The sequence below is a fragment of the Hemibagrus wyckioides genome, linkage group LG16 (genome assembly GCF_019097595.1).
Source record: "Hemibagrus wyckioides isolate EC202008001 linkage group LG16, SWU_Hwy_1.0, whole genome shotgun sequence".
NCBI classification, from domain to species: domain Eukaryota; kingdom Metazoa; phylum Chordata; class Actinopteri; order Siluriformes; family Bagridae; genus Hemibagrus; species Hemibagrus wyckioides.
The window spans coordinates 22,422,095-22,442,500 of NC_080725.1; the positions used below are offsets into that span (position 1 = coordinate 22,422,095).

Consider the following 20,406-nt stretch of genomic DNA (forward strand, 5'->3'; position numbering starts at 1 on the left):
CAAAGTTTGTGTATAAACGTGCAAAAGGTTTTTTTTAAAATAAATTCAAATTATTTTACAAAAAGATTTTTAAAAAATATTATTAAATATTATATTAAATATAAATATTTTGACATTTATATTTTATTTTATTTCATGATATTTTTATAATAACTGTTATCTTCAATTAAAATGAATGAATTGGCAATTCTATATTCATAATACATATAATAAAAATATGCTAATATAATAAAAAAAATAATGTAAAATAAACAAAAATAATAATTTTCTTTCCAGGTTCACAGACTTGCAAACACAAATGTGTTTACTATTTTATTTTACAGGACTGGACTTCTACCGACCACACAAAAAAAAAATTTTTTATTTATTTATTTTTATTTTTATTTATTTATTTTTATTTTTATTTATTTATTTTTATTTTACTTTATTTTACAGGACTGGACTCCTATTGACCTCCTCTTTGTATCTGTAATATACAACATTCATGAAATAAATAAATATATTGTTTATATTACAGTAGAATTTCCAACTCATGTAGAATCTCTGTCCAGTATTTTGTTGCTCAGTGTAATTACTGTAATTATAAAAATAAATGAATTACAATTGTAATTATTGTTTAATTGTAATTATAACAATCAAATCTCGAACCTTAAAGACGTCTTTTTAACCTCCTTCAACCTCTCTATAAGTTTAAATACATTCACAATCACAAACTTTACTACAAAATATTAAGCACTAGTATCTTAACTACCTCTTAGCAAACAAGCTATCTTGACTCGACGTGTACGAGTTTACTAAACCATGCACCTGAATTCGTCCTGCCTGTATCGCCACCCAGAGATAATCCGTCTCACCGGCGGCCAGGAAGAGCAGGCCATCCGCACCGGAGGTCCGAAATCGCACATGGAGAGAGTTTCTACTGGACGACTCTGTGGTTTTCAGCTGCACAAATCCATCTCCGTAAAAAGAGGCTGTAAAAAGAACGGAGGAGATTTAATCAGCAGGCTGTAAGTCAGGGCATTGTGATGAGTTTTATTATACTCACTACAGTGCAGCTGGAGTCTTGATTCTGATTGGTCAGAATTGACTGGTTGTTGATTTGTTTTCTATAACAGAATCTCTGACCGTAGCGCAGCTGCAAATCACAGGTTTATTTGAATTTGCTTTTAAATTTTTTAACATCTAGACCTGCTATAAAGTCGGTTATAACATTATAATCAGACAGAAGTAAATCATTAGAAAAGGACGTTTTAATAGGAACAGTGTTACAGGAAAATAATCAACGTCAGTCTGAGCAGTGACTCTGCTCCATCACACCACACTCACTGTTGATTATTTTCCCGTAATGGCACCACACACTCAGGGTTATATCTTTCAGATCTTTCAGTCCGGTTTGAACTCAAGTGTCTGACCTCTGAGACATTCAATTCAATATCGATGTACAAAAACACACAGAGTGAAAACAAGGTCACTGATTCATAGCTCTTGAGGGCAAGAAAGGGAACTGCAGCTGGACTCTTTCCCACAGATTCCTCACACCTGAGGCCATGGAATTCCTGTGGTCATGAAAAATAAGATATACAGAATACTAATGGATGGGAATGGAATATTTTTGGTTGTACTTTAACACACACACATGCACACACACACAAGCTGATCCCCTACAGCATGTTACCCAGACTAATTGGTACGCCTGGCGTTAACACGTTATCAGAATTCAATTAATGGATGTTAATGTCTTTTAAAAGCACAGCAGCAGCAGACTGCCTGAGTTTTCTAGAGCAGCATGTCCATCAGGATTATACATTATCTGTGGAAGAGGATAATCCCGGAGATGAGCTGTGCTGTGTGAATGGACATGCTGCTTTATCACACATTATACATCTGCCTCAGAGTGTACAGTGATACTGAACTGCTTAACAAACAAACAAACAAAAACTTAGCTTTCTGTAAGGAGATGTTTATTTAACGTTCATGGAAGGAGTCTCCAGTGCCATGGAATAAGGAATATATGGAAATGGAGAGTAAATGAGGAATATGGGAATAGAAAGGAGGGAATGAGGAATATGATGAATAGAGAATAGAGAGTAAGGAATAAGGAATGAAGAGAAGGGAATGAGGAATAAAGAGGGTATAAGGGTATAAGGAATAGAAAGTAAAAAATTATGAATATGATGAATACAGAGTAAATAAGGAATATGAGGAATAGAGATGAGGGAATGAGTAATATAGGAATAGGTGTGTGTGTGTGTGTGTGTGAGAGAGAGAGAGAGAGAGAGAGAGAGAGAGAGAGAGAGAAAGTGTGCGTGAGTGTCTGTGTGAGTATGATGGAATATGGAATAAAGAGAAGGGAATGAGGAATAAAGAGAACGGAAAGAGGAATAAAAAGGAGGGAATGAGGAATATGAGATATGAGGAATAGAGATTATGGAATAAGGAATTTAAGGCATAGAGAGGAGGGCATGAGGAATAGAGAGGAGGGCATGAGGAATAGAGAGAAGGGAATGAGGAATAGAGAGGACGGAATAAGGAATATGAGGAATAGAGAAGAGGGAATGAGGAATATGAGGAATAGAGAGGACGGAATAAGGAATATGAGGAATAGAGAGGAGGGAATGAGGAATATGAGGAATAGAGAGGAGGGAATGAGGAATATGAGGAATAGAGAGGACGGAATAAGGAATATGAGGAATAGAGAAGAGGGAATAAGGAATATGAGGAATAGAGAAGAGGGAATGAGGAATATGAGGAATAGAGAGGAGGGAATGAGGAATATGAGGAATAGAGAGGACGGAATAAGGAATATGAGGAATAGAGAAGAGGGAATGAGGAATATGAGGAATAGAGAGGAGGGAATAAGGAATATGAGGAATAGAGAGGAGGGAATAAGGAATATGAGGAATAGAGAAGAGGGAATGAGGAATATGAGGAATAGAGAGGAGAGAATAAGGAATATGAGGAATAGAGAAGAGGGAATAAGGAATATGAGGAATAGAGAGGAGGGAATAAGGAATATGAGGAATAGAGAAGAGGGAATGAGGAATATGAGGAATAGAGAGGAGGGAATAAGGAATATGAGGAATAGAGAGGAGGGAATGAGGAATAGAGAGGACGGAATAAGGAATATGAGGAATAGAGAGGATGGAATAAGGAATATGAGGAATAGAGAGGAGGGAATAAGGAATATGAGGAATAGAGAGGAGGGAATGAGGAATAGAGAGGACGGAATAAGGAATATGAGGAATAGAGAGGAGGGCATGAGGAATATGAAGAATAGAGAGGAGGGCATGAGGAATATGAGGAATAGAGAAGAGGGAATGAGGAATATGAGGAATAGAGAGGAGGGAATGAGGAATATGAGGAATATAGAGGAGGGAATAAGGAATATGAGGAATAGAGAGGAGGGAATGAGGAATATGAGGAATAGAGAGGAGGGAATGAGGAATAGAGAGGACAGAATAAGGAATATGACGAATAGAGAGGAGGGAATGAGGAATATGAGGAATAGAGAGGAGGGAATGAGGAATATGAGGAATAGAGAGGAGGGAATAAGGAATATGAGGAATAGAGAGGAGGGAATGAGGAATATGAGGAATAGAGAGGACAGAATAAGGAATATGAGGAATAGAGAGGAGGGAATGAGGAATAGAGAGGACGGAATAAGGAATATGAGGAATAGAGAGGAGAGAATGAGGAATATGAGGAATAGAGAGGAGGGAATGAGGAATATGAGGAATAGAGAGGAGGGAATAAGGAATAGAGAGGACGGAATAAGGAATATGAGGAATAGAGAGGAGAGAATGAGGAATATGAGGAATAGAGAGGAGGGAATGAGGAATAGAGAGGACAGAATAAGGAATATGAGGAATAGAGAGGAGGGAATAAGGAATAGAGAGGACGGAATAAGGAATATGAGGAATAGAGAGGAGAGAATGAGGAATATGAGGAATAGAGAGGAGGGAATGAGGAATATGAAGAATAGAGAGGACAGAATAAGGAATATTTGGAATAGAGAGGAGGGAATGAGGAATATGAGGAATAGAGAGGAGGGAATGAGGAATAGAGAGGACAGAATAAGGAATATGAGGAACAGAGAGGAGGGAATAAGGAATATGAGGAATAGAGAGGAGGGAATGAGGAATAGAGAGGACAGAATAAGGAATATGAGGAATAGAGAGGAGGGAATGAGGAATATGAGGAATAGAGAGGAGGGAATAAGGAATATGAGGAATAGAGAGGAGGGAATGAGGAATATGAGGAATAGAGAGGACAGAATAAGGAATATGAGAAATAGAGAGGAGGGAATGAGAAATATGAGGAATAGAGAGGAGGGAATAAGGAATATGAGGAATAGAGAGGAGGGAATAAGGAATATGAGGAATAGAGAGGAGGGAATAAGGAATATGAGGAATAGAGAGGAGGGAATAAGGAATATGAGGAATAGAGAGGAGGGAATAAGGAATATGCGGAATAGAGAGGAGGGAATGAGGAATATGAGGAATAGAGAGGAGGGAATGAGGAATATGAGGAATAGAGAGCAGGGAATAAGGAATATGAGGAATAGAGAGGAGGGAATAAGGAATATGAGGAATAGAGAGGAGGGAATAAGGAATATGCGGAATAGAGAGGAGGGAATGAGGAATATGAGGAATAGAGAGGAGGGAATGAGGAATAGAGAGGACGGAATAAGGAATATGAGGAATAGAGAGGAGGGAATAAGGAATAGAGAGGACGGAATAAGAAATATGAGGAATATGAGGAATAGAGAGGAGGGAATGAGGAATAGAGAGGACGGAATAAGGAATATGAGGAATAGAGAGGAGGGAATAAGGAATAGAGAGGACGGAATAAGAAATATGAGGAATATGAGGAATAGAGAAGAGGGAATGAGGAATATGAGGAATAGAGAGGAGGGAATGAGGAATATGAGGAATAGAGAGGAGGGAATAAGGAATATGAGGAATAGAGAGGACGGAATAAGCAATATGAGGAATAGAGAGGAGGGAATAAGGAATAGAGAGGACGGAATAAGAAATATGAGGAATATGAGGAATAGAGAAGAGGGAATGAGGAATATGAGGAATAGAGAGGAGGGAATGAGGAATATGAGGAATAGAGAGGAGGGAATAAGGAATATGAGGAATAGAGAGGACGGAATAAGGAATATGAGGAATAGAGAGGAGGGAATGAGGAATAGAGAGGACGGAATAAGGAATATGAGGAATAGAGAGGACGGAATAAGGAATATGAGGAATAGAGAGGAGAGAATGAGGAATATGAGGAATAGAGAGGAGGGAATGAGGAATAGAGAGGACAGAATAAGGAATATGAGGAATAGAGAGGACAGAATAAGGAATATGAGGAATAGAGAGGAGGGAATGAGGAATATGAGGAATAGAGAGGAGGGAATGAGGAATATGAGGAATAGAGAGGAGGAAATGAGGAATAGAGAGGAGGGAATGAGGAATATGAGGAATAGAGAGGAGGGAATAAGGAATATGAGGAATAGAGAGGAGGGAATAAGGAATATGAGGAATAGAGAGGAGGGAATGAGGAATATGAGGAATAGAGAGGAGGGAATGAGGAATATGAGGAATAGAGAGGAGGGAATGAGGAATAGAGAGGACGGAATAAGAAATAGAGAGGACGGAATAAGAAATATGAGGAATATGAGGAATAGAGAGGAGGGAACAAGGAATATGAGGAATAGAGAGGAGGGAATGAGGAATATGAGGAATAGAGAGGAGGGAATGAGGAATAGAGAGGACGGAATAAGGAATATGAGGAATAGAGAGGACAGAATAAGGAATATGAGGAATAGAGAGGAGAGAATGAGGAATATGAGGAATAGAGAGGAGGGAATGAGGAATATGAGGAATAGAGAGGAGGGAATGAGGAATAGAGAGGACAGAATAAGGAATATGAGGAATAGAGAGGAGGGAATGAGGAATATGAGGAATAGAGAGGAGGGAATGAGGAATATGAGGAATAGAGAGGAGGAAATGAGGAATAGAGAGGAGGGAATGAGGAATATGAGGAATAGAGAGGAGGGAATAAGGAATATGAGGAATAGAGAGGAGGGAATAAGGAATATGAGGAATAGAGAGGAGGGAATAAGGAATATGAGGAATAGAGAGGAGGGAATGAGGAATATGAGGAATAGAGAGGAGGGAATGAGGAATATGAGGAATAGAGAGGAGGGAATGAGGAATAGAGAGGACGGAATAAGAAATAGAGAGGACAGAATAAGAAATATGAGGAATATGAGGAATAGAGAGGAGGGAACAAGGAATATGAGGAATAGAGAGGAGGGAATGAGGAATATGAGGAATAGAGAGGAGGGAATGAGGAATAGAGAGGACGGAATAAGGAATATGAGGAATATGAGGAATAGAGAGGAGGGTATGAGGAATATAAGGAATAGAGAGGAGGGAATAAGGAATATGAAGAATAGAGAGGAGGGCATGAGGAATATGAGGAATAGAGAGGAGGGAATGAGGAATATGAGGAATAGAGAGGAGGGATTGAGGAATATGAGGAATAGAGAGGAGGGAATGAGGAATATGAGGAATAGAGAGGAGGGAATGAGGAATAGAGAGGACAGAATAAGGAATATGAGGAATAGAGAGGAGGGAATAAGGAATATGAGGAATAGAGAGGAGGGCATGAGGAATAGAGAGGAGGGAATGAGGAATATGAGGAATAGAGAGGAGGGAATAAGGAATATGAGGAATAGAGAGGAGGGAATAAGGAATATGAGGAATAGAGAGGAGGGCATGAGGAATATGAGGAATAGAGAGGAGGGAATGAGGAATATGAGGAATAGAGAGGAGGGAATGAGGAATATGAGGAATAGAGAGGACGGAATAAGGAATATGAGGAATAGAGAGGACGGAATAAGGAATATGAGGAATAGAGAGGAGGGAATAAGGAATATGAGGAAGAGAGAGGACGGAATAAGGAATATGAGGAATAGAGAGGACGGAATAAGGAATATGAGGAATAGAGAGGAGGTAATAAGGAATATGAGGAATAGAGAGGAGGTAATAAGGAATATGAGGAATAGAGAGGAGGGAATGAGGAATAGAGAGGACAGAATAAGGAATATGAGGAATAGAGAGGAGGGAATAAGGAATATGAGGAATAGAGAGGAGGGCATGAGGAATAGAGAGGAGGGAATGAGGAATATGAGGAATAGAGAGGAGGGAATAAGGAATATGAGGAATAGAGAGGAGGGAATAAGGAATATGAGGAATAGAGAGGAGGGCATGAGGAATATGAGGAATAGAGAGGAGGGAATGAGTAATATGAGGAATAGAGAGGAGGGAATGAGGAATATGAGGAATAGAGAGGAGGGAATAAGGAATATGAGGAATAGAGAGGATGGAATAAGGAATATGAGGAATAGAGAGGACGGAATAAGGAATATGAGGAAGAGAGAGGACGGAATAAGGAATATGAGGAATAGAGAGGACGGAATAAGGAATATGAGGAATAGAGAGGAGGTAATAAGGAATATGAGGAATAGAGAGGAGGTAATAAGGAATATGAGGAATAGAGAGGAGGGAATGAGGAATATGAGGAATAGAGAGGAGGGAATAAGGAATATGAAGAATAGAGAGGAGGGAATGAGGAATATGAGGAATAGAGAGGACGGAATAAGGAATAGAGAGGAGGGCATGAGGAATAGAGAGGAGGGCATGAGGAATAGAGAGGAGGGCATGAGGAATAGAGAGGAGGGAATAAGGAATATGAGGAATAGAGAGGACGGAATAAGGAATATGAGGAATAGAGAGGAGGGAATGAGTAATATGAGGAATAGAGAGGAGGGAATAAGGAATATGAGGAATAGAGAGGAGGGAATGAGTAATATGAGGAATAGAGAGGAGGGAATGAGGAATATGAGGAATAGAGAGGAGGGAATGAGGAATAGAGAGGACGGAATAAGGAATATGAGGAATAGAGAGGACGGAATAAGGAATATGAGGAAGAGAGAGGACGGAATAAGGAATATGAGGAATAGAGAGGACGGAATAAGGAATATGAGGAATAGAGAGGAGGGAATAAGGAATATGAGGAATAGAGAGGAGGGCATGAGGAATAGAGAGGAGGGAATGAGGAATATGAGGAATAGAGAGGAGGTAATAAGGAATATGAAGAATAGAGAGGAGGGAATGAGGAATATGAAGAATAGAGAGGAGGGAATGAGGAATAGAGAGGACGGAATAAGAAATATGAAGAATATGAGGAATAGAGAGGAGGTAATAAGGAATATGAAGAATAGAGAGGAGGGCATGAGAAATATGAGGAATAGAGAGGAGGGAATGAGGAATATGAGGAATAGAGAGGAGGGCATGAGGAATATGAGGAATAGAGAGGAGGGCATGAGGAATATGAGGAATAGAGAGGAGGGAATAAGGAATATGAGGAATAGAGAGGACGGAATAAGGAATATGAGGAAGAGAGAGGACGGAATAAGGAATATGAGGAATAGAGAGGAGGGAATGAGGAATATGAGGAATAGAGAGGAGGGAATAAGGAATATGAGGAATAGAGAGGAGGTAATAAGGAATATGAGGAATAGAGAGGAGGGAATGAGGAATATGAGGAATAGAGAGGAGGGAATAAGGAATATGAAGAATAGAGAGGAGGGAATGAGGAATATGAGGAATAGAGAGGAGGGAATAAGGAATATGAGGAATAGAGAGGAGGGAATAAGGAATAGAGAGGAGGGCATGAGGAATAGAGAGGAGGGCATGAGGAATAGAGAGGAGGTAATGAGGAATATGAGGAATAGAGAGGAGGGAATAAGGAATATGAGGAATAGAGAGGAGGGAATGAGGAATATGAGGAATAGAGAGGAGGGAATAAGGAATATGAGGAATAGAGAGGACGGAATAAGGAATATGAGGAATAGAGAGGAGGGAATAAGGAATATGAGGAATAGAGAGGAGGTAATAAGGAATATGAGGAATAGAGAGGAGCGAATGAGGAATATGAGGAATAGAGAGGAGCGAATAAGGAATATGAGGAATAGAGAGGAGGGAATAAGGAATATGAGGAATAGAGAGGAGGTAATAAGGAATATGAAGAATAGAGAGGAGGGAATGAGGAATATGAGGAATAGAGAGGAGGGAATGAGGAATATGAGGAATAGAGAGGAGGGAATGAGGAATATGAGGAATAGAGAGGAGGTAATAAGGAATATGAAGAATAGAGAGGAGGGAATGAGGAATATGAAGAATAGAGAGGAGGGAATGAGGAATAGAGAGGATGGAATAAGAAATATGAAGAATATGAGGAATAGAGAGGATGGAATAAGAAATATGAAGAATATGAGGAATAGAGAGGAGGGCATGAGGAATATGAGGAATAGAGAGGAGGGCATGAGGAATATGAGGAATATGAGGAATAGACAGGAACAGAAGATCCGGTGTTAAGTCTTTAGTAAAGGACTCACCTCCGTTAGCGGTTCGGTTTATCGTCACTAAAAGCAAAAAAAACTTCCCCAGCAGTCTTCTATCACTCAGGACACACTGCCACATCTTTCATAGTCTGTAAACTCGGTTTATAAAGTATCTAGTTGGAAAAAATAATAAGAATAATAACACGCTTCTCCCCGCCGGCGCGAGCCGTAAACACACACATCCTCCACTTCAGCCTCACCTCAGCACTGAGAGCGCACCAGAGTAAGTACCTGAGCGCGCTCGTGACGTCAGCGCGGTATGCAGAAAAGCCCCGCCCACACAGGTGAACGCGGATCTGTCTATGTCTGAGCTAATATAAAATCTCATATAATAAACATGTAATACCTGTTGAATTATTTGTTAGGATTAAAAATACGTTATACACTGTACATAAAATAGCATTAAAATGATCCACAGCACCTATTTTCCTTTCATATAGATGACATGTGCAACCTTTTTACTTATAAATGTGATTTTTTTTCCGGATTTATGTTTCAGTGTGCAGTTCCATAAAGTCGCCACTTGGGTGTGCTGTTAAAAAGACAATGCGAGTTTTTATCGATAACAGTTTAACTCCACGGTTTTAACGTCCTGACCTCAGAACACTGAATCACACACACACAGAGAGAGAGAGAGAGAGAGAGAGAGAGAGAGAGAGAGAGAGAGAGAGAGAGAGAGAGAGAGAGAGTACAAGCCAATAACGAGAGAGAGAGAGAGAGAGAGAGAGAGAGAGTACAAGCCAATAACGAGAGAGAGAGAGACAGAGATTTTATCTACACAAAATAATTGTACAAGCCAATAACGAGAGAGAGAGAGAGAGAGAGAGAGTACAAGCCAATAACGAGAGAGAGAGAGAGAGAGAGAGAGTACAAGCCAATAACGAGAGAGAGAGAGAGAGAAGGAGAGAGAGAGAGAGAGTACAAGCCAATAACGAGAGAGAGAGAGAGAGAGAGAGAGAGAGAGAGAGAGAGAGTACAAGCCAATAACGAGAGAGAGAGAGAGACAGATTTTATCTACACAAAATAACTGTACAAGCCAAAAACAAATGGGAAATTTACATAATTCGCTTCTCTGGCATGTTTCCACCGTGATACAGAAAGACTTTTTGGGTTAATGTGGCAAACAAAAAACAGGGAAATAATAACCATTTACGAAAAGGTTGTTCAGGGAACCAGAAATGTCTGTTTATGGCACGGAAAATGGTTCTTTTGTGGCACTGCTCTAAAGAACCTTTCTTCGCTAGCAGGTTAACTGTCTGGTAAAAGTTCTACACATATCCACTAAATGTATAAACATACTCATGGCGTAAAATAGCATTATTTGACATTAAAACATTATTTAAATTTAAATCAAAGTGTATTTTCTACACTTTGCTTAGGCTAAAATAAACGTGTGCCCTTTCTTCAAAAATAGATTATGTTCTACAAACACAATGTAAACACCACATGCTGCCGTTAGGGGGCGGGTTCGGTCTGCTATATGCACGTCGTGTGGCGGAAAAAGTCTGAAGTCCGGTTTTCTACACGTTATAAAAACATTTCAGTCAGTGTTTATAAAGCACCAATGTAGCATAATGTCAGTATTTGCCTGACTATGATGGGTTAACATTTAATTACACGAATTATAGAACTTAATAACAGAAATATATATGGAATAAAAAAGTACTCCAGGTTATGCTTGTTAGGTGTGATGAAGTGATTTTTCAACAACAGCAGGTCTTGAAGTATTTCTTTCCACTTTTTCCACAGAATTACACTTTTCTGTGTTTATACACCAGCCAGGCCTAACATATGTACCCTGACCGGTTTGCTATGCAGCCCCATACACAACAAACTGTCCTGTGTATTCTGACCCCTTTCTATCAGAACCAGCATTAACTTCTTCAGCAGTTTGATCAACAGTATCTCGTCTGTTGGATCAGATCACACGGGCCAGCCTTCACTCCCCACGTGCATCAATGAGCCTTGACCGCCCATGACCCTGTCCCCGGTTCACCACTGTTCCTTCCTTGGACCACTTTTGATAGATACTGACCACTGCAGACCGGGAACACCCCATAAGAGCTGCAGTTTTGGAGATGCTCTGAACCAGTGGTCTAGCCATCACAATTTGGTCCTTCATCAAACTCAAAGCTCAAATCCTTACACTTACACTCCATTTTTCCTGCTTCTAACATCAACTTTGAGGACAAAATGTTGACTTGCTTCCTAATATATCCCACCCACTAACAGGTGCCATGATGAGGAGATACTCAGTGTTATTCACCTCACAGTGGTCATAATGTTATGCCTGATCAGTGTAGGTATAGTTATATGTAATGTAGCGAAACAGCAGCTTATAGCTAGACTCTTCCTTGAAGTCAACAGGACATAAAAAATGGTAGTAAAAAACCGCTTGTCTGTCCTGAAGAACTTATTGTGCTTCACCTCTGCCTGTTACAAAGCCCTGACACTGGAGACTCCTTCCCTAAATAACCAAATCCTCACAGAACACTGAGCTGCTACTATAGAAACGTTACCCTATTAGCATGAGCGCATTAATATAATCCTCCGACTGTATGACCGTCAGATCTTATGGAAAACTAACCCAACACCTCCAGATCAGATCTGAATCTTCTCGGAAGCCGCTGAATTGCTCACCGACTATATTTATAGCTTTCGCGGCTTGCTGAGCGAAGAGAAAAACAACATCTGCCTATCGTAGCAAGGCTTCAGAGTAATTCGCTGAAAAACAGCTGTAAAGAGAACAGCAGCTGATGTGGGAATTAATGAGGCGTCCAAACACGCAGCTGTCTGTAAACACCACGCTGACATGTTTACTCTCTGACAGGAAAGACATTTCATCGGCGTGTCACTCGAACCTGAAGTGGGCGTGGAAACGGGAGCAAGCGCCGTGTAATGCTGCATGAGTGTGGTACTGATCACAGGATAAACACTGAATCAAAAAGACTGCTTTCATAAATATCTATAAAAATATCTACAATATAAATACTATATAATATTAATAAATTGGAATGAATGAGACTTGATTAGCATAAAACACTGGTGTAGTGTGTGTGTGTAGAAATAAATAAAAGGGGGTGGAGCCAAGAGTGGGTAATAATAAAAAAGGGGGGGCGGTCAACAGCTAAACAATCCAAAAAATATATCAAAGCTTAATCAGATCAGATCAGATCAGATCACACGCAAAACATTTACACATGATTTATTATTTCAGTTTTAAAGTTGTGATTGGTCAGTTATGGTTTAGGGGCGGAGTTTTGGCTACTGTAAGTGTTTTTTTGCTGGCTCAGTGAAAGGGGTTAACACTAACATAGTGCTGGGGTTTGAACTCTCAGCCTCTCCTCATTATCCCCGGTCCTTAACCACGAAGTCCAGTTATAGTTACACAAGCAAGTTTCCCACAACTGGGTAATTTCAGTGAAAGCGCATCTGCCCGATGTTATGGTTTTGACCTTTTGTAGCCGTCTCTCAACGTTTTACTTGATTGCAACACGATGATGACTCGATCTTGTGAAAGTCTTCTAAAGAGCATGTGATGTGTCTGTGTGTGTGTATTTGTGTGTGTGTGTGTGACATCACAGTTTTTCCGCCGGACAGAAAAGTCACATGAAACTTTAGACACATTTTCCACATGTGGCTTTTCCACACGTTTGCATGAGGTGATGTGTTTAACACGTACATGACACACCTTCACGTCATCATGTAACACGCTGTAAATCGTATCTGAAAACATTCTTACGTACAACAGCAAACCGTTTTTTGTCTCCTGTCAATCAAAGTGACGCTAGCCAATCACGGCCATCTGTGAGCTGGGGTATGTGGAAGAGGGCAGATAGCTGAAATATTCTACGCGGCATGAATTCGGAAAGGTGTTTAAGAGGAAATGCACTTGTTAACCTTTGAAGTTTGCGATTGGTAGCTGTCATGTGAGAGGGCTTGAGGTGGGCGGAGCAATCTCAACCTAATCGAGGGCAGGTCTTGAGGTGGGCGGAGCAATCTCAACCTTATTGAGATTGTGCTGGGCGGGGCAATTCTGTCCTTATCAAGGCCAGGGCTTGAGATAAGCAGAGCAAATTCAAACCTTATCAAGGGCAGGGGTTGAGATGGGTGGAGCAATCTCAACCTTATCAAAGGCAGGGCTTGAGGTGGGCGGAGCAATCTCAAACTTATCAAGGGTGAAGCCATCTCAATCTTATCAAGGGCAAAGCTTGAGGTGGGCGGAGCAATCTCAACCTTATCAAAGGCAGGGCTTGAGGTGGGCGGAGCAATCTCAAACTTATCAAGGGTGAAGCCATCTCAATCTTATCAAGGGCAAAGCTTGAGGTGGGCGGAGCAATCTCAACCTTATCAAAGGCAGGGCTTGAGGTGGGCGGAGCAATCTCAACCTTATCAAAGGCAGGGCTTGAGGTGGGTGGAGCAATCTCAACCTTATCAAGATTCTGGTGGGCAGGGCAATCCCATCCTTAACAAGGCCAGGGCTTGAGTTAAGCAGAGCAATCTCAACTTTATCAAGGGCGGAGCAATCTCAACTTTATCAAGGGCGGAGCAATCTCAACTTTATCAAGGGCAGAGCAATCTCAACTTTATCAGGGGCAGATCTTGATGGTGGGCAGGGCAATCTCAACCTTATCAAGGGCAGGGTTTGAGGTGGGTGGAGCAATCTCAACCTTATCAAGATTCTGGTGGGCAGGGCAATCCCATCCTTAACAAGGCCAGGGCTTGAGTTAAGCAGAGCAATCTCAACTTTATCAAGGGCGGAGCAATCTCAACTTTATCAAGGGCGGAGCAATCTCAACTTTATCAAGGGCGGAGCAATCTCAACTTTATCAGGGGCAGATCTTGATGGTGGGCAGGGCAATCTCAACCTTATCAAGGGCAGGGTTTGAGATGGGTGGAGCAATCTCAGCCTTATCAAAAGCAGGGCTTGAGGTGGGTGGAGCAATATCAACCTTATCAAGGGCGGAGCAATCTCAACCTTATCAAGGGCAGGTCTTGAGATGGGTGGAGCAATCTCAGCCTTATCAAAGGCAGGGCTTGATGGCATTTACTGTTTTTATTCATTCTTTCCTAATCTCTGGTCTTGTTTTAGTATAAATGACTCGTTCTGTTTTGTAGAAATCAAATAGATTTATGTTTATTAGCTTTACTGCAATTCCTAAATGATTCAGAATAACACTTAATAATGAGGCAGCAGTGAAAGGGGTTAATGCTCGGAAGTTCAGCTCATGTGAATTTCTGGCATTTTATGATAAAAGGTCAGACGTTCTGCCAAGAATCAAAGCAATCGTTCTTCTTCGGAGATGTAGTGGCTTCCTGGATGGTGTGCTTTGCTGATTTTTATGAATCGGTGTCATTTCTCTCAAGTTCCTCCTCTAATTGTTTCAATGTGCAGCGGATGGAAAGAGAGATGCAGTGCTGGACGGATAAATTCGGCTGAATGATGAATGCAGGCTTTATCTGCACGTTGGGGTGTGGGCAGCTTCTGGGTTCTGGGTTTGTTACGTAACATTCTGGCCTGTAGGAAAAGTGGAAAAGAGCCGCATCCAGCCTTAAAGCCTTTATATTTTCCATATGTACGCAGCGCTGTGCCCTCTGTCAGGAATGTCCGTGGGCGCTGAGCCTCCGGAATCAAGGCGAGGTTACGCAACAGGCCGAGAAGAGAGAAGGAGCTGAAACACACAGAGAGAGATCATTCACAGAGTTTTACACACACACAAACACACACACACACACACATGTGTGTGTGTGTGTGATTGTTTCTCTATCATCCTGTACTTGATAGAGTACTTGATCCTGTACACACACACACATACATATTCACACATATACACTCACAAACACACACACACACACACTCACACTGCAGAAATGGAGTGATGATTCTGAATCATTTTTCACGCTGATTAATGAAGTGTTTGATTTCTGACTACAGATTTTTGCGCTTCATGAAACGATGGGGAATTTAACACACCTCAGGATCATGTACTTTATGATATTACTAATGAGGAAAATATTGAAATATAAATATATTTTCTCACTTTGGTCTTCATCCTGTCACAGATTTTAGTTTTTGGTTCTTTTTAAAATATTTTCGATATTTTTTCTCTATGTTTTGAATTGTTTTTGTACAATTTTTTTGCTTCATAAATCAACCCAATGTTATTGTTGTGATACAAATTATAATTACATCATTCATGAGCTCTTCAGCTAATCCTGTTCACTAGCTATATACCTATATATACCTCTATACACTGATCAGCCATAACATTATGACCTGGTGAAGTGAATAAGACTGATGACCTCATGATGAAGACATCATGGCACCTGTTAGTGGGTGGGATATATTAGGCAGCAAGCCAACATTTTGTCCTCAAAGTTGATGTTAGAACCAGGAAAAATGGACAAGAGTAAAGATTTCACCAAAAGGGGCAAATTGTGATGGCTAGACCACTGGATCAGAGCATCTTCAACACTGCAGCTCTTCTGGGGTGTTCCCGGTCTGCACTGGTCAGTATCTATGTTCCAAATGTGGTCCAAGGAAGGAACAGTGGTCTTGACAGGGCAGTCAAGGCTCATCGAAGGCTGGCCCATGTGGTCCGATCCAACAGACGAGCTACTGTTGCTCAGATTAATGAAGAAGTTAATCCTGGTTCTTATAGAAAGGGGTCAGAATACATAGTGCTGGACGGGTCAGGGCCAACACAATATTAGGCAGGTGGTCATAATGTTATGCCTGATCGGTGTATAGAGCTGTGTGATGTGATTTCCCTTTCAACCCCAGCAGCCGAGATCTTTGTCCTGAACTCTATCAGGTATAGAGTCCAATCCGGCCGGTGCTGAGTGCCAGAAAGAAACTTCTTTCTTTCTTTCTTTCTTTCTTTCTTTCTTTCTTTCTTTCTTTCTTTCTTTCTTTCTTTCTTTCTTTCTTTCTTTCTTTCTTTCTTTCTTTCTTTCTTTCTTTCTTTCTTTCTTTCTTTCTTTCTTTCTTTCTTTCTTTCTTTCTTTCCAGAGGCATGCGTTCCTGCAATTCCTTTGATATCGGATCTCCATCCACATCAGAGTGTGTGTGGTGGAGGAGGAACGCCAGCTGGTGTCTCTCCAACCTCCCTGACGAGTGGAGTGTTCGGTCCGGAGGGAGAAGATCAGCGCAGATCCTCATCAGATGTTAAAACACGAACGCTGAAGAACAGGGTTTGTCATTTTTATGAATATTATCTTAAAAATGTTTAGCCAGAGAGATAGAAGTTAAATTCTAAGGCTTGGCAGTTCTTAGTGCAGATCTGCGCTCTGATTGGTCAGAAGGTGTTGATGGTGTAATTCTTTCTAACAGCAGCCCTGACAGCTGGATTATATCAATGCAGTGGCTCTGATACGTTAGCGTTTCTACAGCGACTCATTTGGGGCCAGCTGTAAGGAGATGATTATGGAAGGTTTATGGAAGGAGTCTCCAGTGATGGCACTTTATAACACTCAAAGCTGCAAAACCAAAGCTTTTAACTTCTTCAGTAACATGATGACAAGCTGCAATTCAAGGGAGAATGAAAAGAGGCGGACGAGGGAAAACAGGGACTTGGTGGTTGTAACTATACAAATATATTGAAGTGAATTGAATTAATAATAAAGTTTTGGTCTAAGAAGAATAAACGCTTAGGGACGTGCTGATAAAGGAAATAAATCGACGCTTGGGATAAGCTTCATCAGTAGTTGTGGCTGTGCATCTTGTTAAGGGACTTATTTCATATTTGCCTCTAACTCTAATATAACTCGTATGCAGTGGTGGTTCACATGATTTCACGTGACTGGAGGATCAGGGTCCGAGTCCCAGCACCACCAAGTTCCACTGTTGGACAATTGAGCAAGGCCCTTAACCCTCTCTGCTCCGGGGGGGGCTGTGTCATAACTGCCCCCACGCACTGACCACAACTTCCTCGGCTGGGATACGTAAAGGAAAGTATTGTGCTGTAATGTAGGTGTGGTGATGGTAAAGGCTTCTTGCTCTCAGATCTTCTTCATATAACACCAGGAACTTTCCTTTTGTAAATAATAATAATGAGGTAAACATTAAGGTAAATAAAGCCCTATGTGATCTAATATCTAAAAACTTTAAATCAAATTTTTTTAATCTGTGAATTTGTCGCTTTGGTCCTATGAGGTATTTTGTTTCACAGGAAGTGAATGTTATTTAATATAAAATCAGTTGAGGCACACAGGGTGAACTCAATAATATCAGTGTGTGTGTGTGTGTGTGTGTGGGGCTCTCATTCACAGAAATCAGGTCACATGCTGATTGACGCTGCGGGTCTTCCTGAGATCACGGCCCAGACTCTCTCCTCTGGCCTGAACACACCGTTATAGACAGGAAGGAAAATCTGGAAGGGCGGCTCTGAGGCTCCGAGAGGAACTGGGAAGCCATGATAAGCAACACCTTTTCCCATAGTGCTCTTCCCGACACGCTACCTTCCTATAATGAACAGCATTTCTTCATTCGTTCTGAGGTTTTTCTAAAGTGAGGTGAAAGTAAAGTAAATAGAAGTAAATCTCTGAAGAGGGAAGAGGGCTGAGAGAGCAAGCGTGGAAACCTGGGAGATCTGAATTGAGCAAAGAACCTGTTGGTTAGAAGAACGTTCGCTCTGTAGTGTGTCAGGGATTGATGATTTTTTCCCTTTAATGAGAAAAGATCGGCACACTGATGTCTCAGGACAAACAAATACGTTAAACCCATGAGTCAGCTACGATATGAACAAAAATGTCTGATTATATATATAAAAAAATAATTCAGCTTTTTAATTTTAATTTAAATTTTAAATTTAATTAATAAATATTTTATAAATATAAATTTTTTTCTTGAAATTTTTTAATGATCTTGTGCTTTTATATTTTATTTGTGTTTCATTTTATAGGAAAGAAAACATTTCCAGTCCTTATTTTCTATCCCTTTTTCCCACTGTGTTTAAAGGCTTTGTGCTTAAAAGTAATAGTTTGTTGTTTTTGGAAAAGCTAAATGTTTCCTAATGTGAAACAGGAATTCAGGTAGAAAAATATCGGAGTACTCCTTTAACCCAACGTCATGCCAGCTTGGATTTTATCGTATTCTAAAAACAGTGCTTTTTATCTCGTACACTACTGTAACCTCAGGTAAAGCAAACATCAGGCCTCGGGTTCACCCTCCGCTTTCCTTCTCTTCTCTGACCCATGTGTTTAAGACAATAGGTCCAGCTGTGTTTACCACACCACCAATGACCTCCTGCCGGGCCGCCCCTCAGAAAGTGTTTTTAAAAATACAGCAGATCCAGTCGATACCAGCTTCCTGTTGACGGTAAATCTGTATCGCCGAAAAAAACAAAGCCTGGTATCGAATCTGTCCACATCAGCAGCTCGAGAGGAAGCTCGGTTTCTCCATGCAGAATATGAGGTTGACAGGTTCTGGCTCGGCCGCCGGCTCTCAGGCCTGCGCTGGAGGTGGTTTTGTTTTTCCAGAAACTTGGCTGGCATTCTCTCTCTGCGGTAGGCTTTCTCACAGCTCCTGAAACCGTGCCATGGAGGCCCACATAAGGCTCAGAAACTGTTTTTTTCTCCTGCTGTGAAAGTACAGGATGATAGAGAAACAATGCAAGAGACCAATACCAACCATGTAACCAGCCTTAAGGACTTTAGGTCAACGTGCCGGTCTCAGGCCAAAAATAAAGACGATAAGATAACTTTTTACTTATCACACAAGTGTTTCAGTAACATAAAGTCAGCATAATATTCAGAATAGCTATTATATCTATCCAAATATACACATTTCTATGCACCGTAGTACCTGAGGAGGTATAAATAATGACAACACAGTTGTTTCCATCTGGATTCTGATGGTCAGAAGGTGTTTCTGTGTTTCCTCTATCAGTGGTGCGACTTCAGATCACAAATTTATTGTGGAAATAAAGTTTTTCTGGGTATCTGTCCATCCACTCCACATTAAATGTGTGTGTAATCACTGATTTATGGAAGGAGTCTCCAGTGTCAGTGATTTATAAGCAAGCTGGAGCTTTAATGATGAAATTTCTGGCACGAGACTTCAGGACTTCATCTTTTGTCGATTTCAGCTCACTTTGAAGCTAACATCGATTCACTGTTTCAGATCGTACCATCAAACCAAGATCCTCTAACCACAGACTAGTGAGGACGAAAACAATTGCTACAGAATCAATCAGAAAGATCCGGAAATCAGCCTGAGACCGGAAATCCCTCAGTGAGCTGTAGCTAAGATGGAGCTGTTTCCAATAGCATGTTTTGCTAATGCTAGCTAAAGTTTCATCGTCTCCTCTAGCCTATCTGTAGCTGTCCTGTGAGTTTGGCGTCATCATGTACCGTCCTCCTGTTGGCCGATTTTAGATTTTAAGAGCGTGAGTTATGACGTTCATCTAAAATCTTCCAAAAATCAATCATTTTATCAAACATTTCTCAGACTTTGCTCCAAAATTCTTTGTACGATTTTATATTTTAAGGCAGACAGAAAATCTGGCAGGAAATTGCACAGTTATAACCTCCATCTATCCTGAGCATCCGTAATTATTCTGGACATTTAAAGTGAATGCTGTACGGAGTCGGCTTGGATTAAAAAGTCTGGAACAATCAGCAAAACGCCATGTGATATTTTTATACATAGAGACACTTGGGGAAAAAAAAATAGAAAAACACGAACATGCGACGACTTTCCTCCTTCCAGAACTCTCTTTTTTTAATCCGGCCACATCCCGGAGGCTGCGTTCTGGCCGTGTGTTTACTGCAACGTGGCCTGACGTAGGTTTACTCCTGTGTGTGTGTGTGTGTGTGTGTGTGATTGCAGGCGTTGTTTGTACAGTCATATCGAGAGAGAGAGAGAGAGAGAGAGAGAGAGGTTGTGGGAATGAAAGGTTGTGTCTGGTAGAGGGTGTTTCTCCTCCAGTTTCCCTCTT

At 40.8% G+C, this 20,406-nt stretch overlaps 1 protein-coding gene across 1 annotated transcript in view; it reads right to left on the minus strand.

Annotated features, from left to right (window-relative positions):
* The window catches only part of LOC131366738 (chondroitin sulfate proteoglycan 4-like), a 30,452-nt gene extending 15,001 nt beyond the window's left edge, over window positions 1–15,451 (minus strand). Inside the window, exons 1-4 of the mRNA XM_058411439.1 lie at window positions 15,441–15,451; window positions 14,972–15,138; window positions 13,746–13,931; window positions 808–971 (exon numbers count right to left, since the gene is read on the minus strand). Of these exons, the coding sequence (XP_058267422.1) occupies window positions 808–971; window positions 13,746–13,931; window positions 14,972–15,138; window positions 15,441–15,451 (528 nt within the window). The remainder of the gene's footprint in view (window positions 1–807; window positions 972–13,745; window positions 13,932–14,971; window positions 15,139–15,440) is intronic.
* Between the last annotated feature and the right edge of the window lie 4,955 nt (window positions 15,452–20,406).